This window comes from Bos indicus, chromosome 17 (assembly GCF_029378745.1).
Source record: "Bos indicus isolate NIAB-ARS_2022 breed Sahiwal x Tharparkar chromosome 17, NIAB-ARS_B.indTharparkar_mat_pri_1.0, whole genome shotgun sequence".
Lineage (NCBI taxonomy): Eukaryota > Metazoa > Chordata > Mammalia > Artiodactyla > Bovidae > Bos > Bos indicus.
The window spans coordinates 70,598,865-70,602,832 of NC_091776.1; the positions used below are offsets into that span (position 1 = coordinate 70,598,865).

At 44.2% G+C, this 3,968-nt stretch overlaps 1 pseudogene and 1 gene segment (V, D, J or C); one reads left to right on the forward strand and one right to left on the reverse strand.

The window, feature by feature from the left end:
* Positions 1-967: 967 nt before the first annotated feature.
* LOC139176665 (adenylosuccinate synthetase isozyme 2-like) lies at positions 968-2,704 on the reverse strand (annotated as a pseudogene).
* A 662-nt stretch (positions 2,705-3,366) lies between these two features.
* Positions 3,367-3,968, forward strand: LOC109570961 (immunoglobulin lambda variable 5-45-like). The segment is given in 2 exon segments: positions 3,367-3,447; positions 3,630-3,968. Coding segments are annotated over 2 exon segments (420 nt in total).

Consider the following 3,968-nt stretch of genomic DNA (forward strand, 5'->3'; position numbering starts at 1 on the left):
TACTAGGATGTTACTAAGATGTCTAGGTGTTTCAATATGATGTAGTTTTTGCTATTATTGGTGTTATATTTATTTATTTATCACAACAAGTCTTTTAATGACTAAGTTTTTTTTTTTTTTTATCATTGCAATAGTTATTCTAGGGGACAGTTTTTTCCTTTTAACATTTAATTAAATGTTCAATGTGTTAAATAATTCAAAGAGAGAAACACGTTTTGTGTTTTGTACAAATTAAAGGACCCTTGAGTATAATGCATGCCTACCACCAAAGCTCAAATTTGCAGCGGTCTCAAAGGAAAATGAACAGTTCAAAACTTAAACAGAATTTATATCACTACAAACATTTACAGGATTCCTCTCCTCATTTTTTGAACAGCAAAGATTACAGTGACAGAATTGAATGATCAGAATGTAAAAATATTTGTGCAAAACTGCATTAATTATTCTTACTTTTCAATAGAGATAAAACCTATGAACACACAACAATAATGAAGGAAAACTTCATTTTTGAAAGTAATTCTATTTTAGATTTCAAACAACATTGATTATATTATTATTAAAATTAAAAGAAAATATGGCACCATGAGCAGGAGGAGCAACAAATGATTTGGCATTCATGCCAGCTATGGAAATTGACAAATTGCCAGAGTGTTATCTCCATACCAGTCATCCATCTTGAAAGACTGGAAGCAACTGTTGGGCCTAAACCTCATTTCAGTGTCTTTATTCTCAGAATTCGTAGATCATAAATGAAATATTTAAGAAAGTCCTTTCCCCACCGCTCCAGGAATGCTTCTTGTATCACTGGAAATCCTTAAAAGAGTTGAATCATAGACTCTGGATTTATCTAAGCAAATCTATTTAACTGGAATTTGAACTTCATCTTCAATAAATCAAACAATTATGGGCATTAATAGGTAGTTCCTTAAAAGTCCTTAAATGTTCCTTAAATGTCCTTGTCTTACATTTAAGTCCATTTATTTAAGAGTTCTTGGTTTACTGGGAAATGAGTTATAACCTCACCATCTAACTTGTATGCAACTTCAACTCTGATTTCCTTAAATTTGTCCAAAATATCAAAAGTTTTAAGTACCAATGCAGTAAATCCATTAATCATATGAGCATATTTAATCAAAACAATGTCCAACCAGACACATGTTCTTTTCCTTCCTATAATTACACCAAACTCTCTATCCCTTATTTGTAATAATTCTCCAATTGCATTGTCTTGCTCTGTAGGAAAGGGACCAATCCCAACTCTAGTTGTATAAGCTTTCACAACTCCATACACTTCTCCAACATTTAAGGGGGCATACCCAAGCCAGTACAGACACCTCCAACTGTACAGTTCAAAGAGGTTTGAAAGGATAACTTTCAAAATGAATATCTAGCAGTGCTGCATTTGCACCTTCTACCAAGATTTTCTTTGATGGTCTTTCTTTGAAAGCTCGAAAGAGGAAATAAACTCCATATATCTAGCAGTTGGTTTCATCCTTTGTATATAACCCTTGAATTTTTGGAATTCGTCTTCAATGTCTATTTCCGAAGTGGGGTTTATAGATTTGTAGTGGTTAGCCAGAACTTGGAACCTCTCAGAAAAGCCATCAAAGTCGGAAATAAGATGGCATATCCTAAAGTCCACTCTGGTCCTTTGGGGAAGAACAAACAGGGCAAATGCCCTTTTTGTGGTACCCAAATTTTTTCTTGCTTGTTCTCCTCTCTGTTGTTCCTGGATACCATCAGCTGTTTGATGAAAATCAAGCACAATATGAGCTCTGTCCCGTATGAGAAGCCTTTGTCCAGCCTTCCAGACCTTTCCCTTTTTGAACATTTTTTTCTGCTTTCTCACACAATCCAGCTAGATGAATCACCACATCATTTCCAATGAATGCAGTAACATTCAGGCTCCACTGGGAGCCTGAGTTGTTCCACTGGGTGATGATTCCACTGGGTAAAAGACGAAAGTCACCCTCCACAGAATCTGCAGCTGTTCAGGCAGCATTACTTCCTCCCTGGCGGTGGCACAGCGTGCTGGTGTCCTCACCAGCAGACCCAGCACCTTCCCCTTGGCTTCGTGGTCCCACTGCCCACCAAGCACCAGGCTCACCAGGTTCCCCCCAGGTTGCTCCCTGGGGCGGCCTCAGTCACCTTGGACGAGGAGGATGCCCCCAGGTTGGTCTTGGCAACGCCCAGGCCCCAGAGACACGAGAAGAGCCCGAAGGGGTCGGGGGCGGCTGGGAGCATGTGAACTGGATTGCTCTGTAAATCTATGTTTGAGAGTCTTAATATAAAATATAACTTATATTCAAAAAAATAACATTTGGTAACACTGTCAATGTCTTAACCTGATATTAGGATTTTTCTACTTTTCTAATGTTTCATTTTGTCGAGAGGACTTGGATCGATGTTTAACGACCGTGGTCTGCAATGTCCCCTTCTACTGGTTTGGTTGTCAGGTTGTTTTTTACACTTTATTGATTGGTTGATTGATGGCTGTGCGGGGTCTTCACTGCTCCTGGGCTCTGGTTGTGGGCGGCGCGGCCGCTCTTCACTGCAGTGCACTGGCTTCTCACTGGGGTGGATTCTCTTGCTGCAGGGCATCAGCTCCGGGGGATGGAGCTTCAGCAGCTCGGCTTTCCTGCTGAGTTGCTCTGCAGAATGTGGGAGCTTCCTGCTTCTGGCACTGAAACCATGTCCCCTCCATCGACAGGCAGATCCTTAAACACAGGAAAACAAGGGAAGTCCTATAAATTCCTCTCTTATGTACTTTATTTATAGGTTGTATGTAAAACACTTTAACTGCTTTCTCAGAGAACCACAAATTTTACATATTTTTCAATGCTTAAACAAAGACAAATCCAATGTATGGGAAGCCTATAACTCCTAAAGTTTGCTAGATATTTATTCTAAATAAGGATACATTATGTCTTTTTGTGGAGTAATTTCATGACAAAATAGTCTGTTTCTTCTAAGCATCTTCACTCTTTACTTATTTTCTGTACTGCAACAAATGTACCTTCTTAGAAAACTGAACTTCATTCCCTTTTTCTGCAAAATTTCCCCACATGTTACCAGCAGGGGGCGCTGTGGGACTGCCCTGGGGTCCCTGCACAGCTGCTCAGGGAGCATTACTCCCTCCAGGAGCTGGGCTGGGGGCAGAGCCTGTGCTCCTGGGGGGACCCAGCAGTGTGTCCTGTCTGAGTGCAGAGACCCGTGAGCAGGGACCTGTGTGGTCTTGGCAGGTGCTTCCTCCAGGGGCTCCCAAGAGGGAACTCCCCTCCACCCTCTGAGTCTGGGCTGTGAGCTGAGCTCCAGCATTAGGGCTGAGAGATGGGCTGGGCGGGCCCTGGGTGGACCCCTATTTGCATGGCGCCCCTCCTCTGGCAGAGTCAGGGGGAGAAAAGGAGGCCTGGGGCAGCCCAGCCCCACTGTGGGGACCAGGGTCCTGTGAGCACCATGGCCTGCACTCCTCTCCTCTTGTGTTTCTCTCTCACTGCTTAGGTAGGGACGGCCCCGGGCAGGGCTCAGTTCCCAGCCTCATCAGCCCCTGGGGCGCAGACTCTGGGAACCTTTCCTGCAGCTCTTGCCCCGTATCCCCTGTGTCTGTATCTGCGGGTTCCCTCTCCCAGCCTGTGCTGACTCAGCCGGCATCCCCCTCTGCATATCCAGGAGCATCAGCCAGACTCACCTGCACCCTGAGCAGTGGGTACCGTGTTGGTGGCTACCAAATGTCCTGTTTCCAGCAGAAGGCAGGGAGCCCTCCCTGGTACCTCCTGATGTTCAAGTCAGACTCGGATAAGCCCCAGGGCTCTGGGGTCCCCAGTCACTTCTCTGGATCCAAGGCTGCCTCAGCCAACACAGGGCTCCTGCTCATCTCTGGGCTGCAGACTCAGGATGAGGCTGATTATAACTGCTACTGTCCCCGAAACACTGGTATTTACCAGGTGCTTCGCACTGCACAAGGCTGA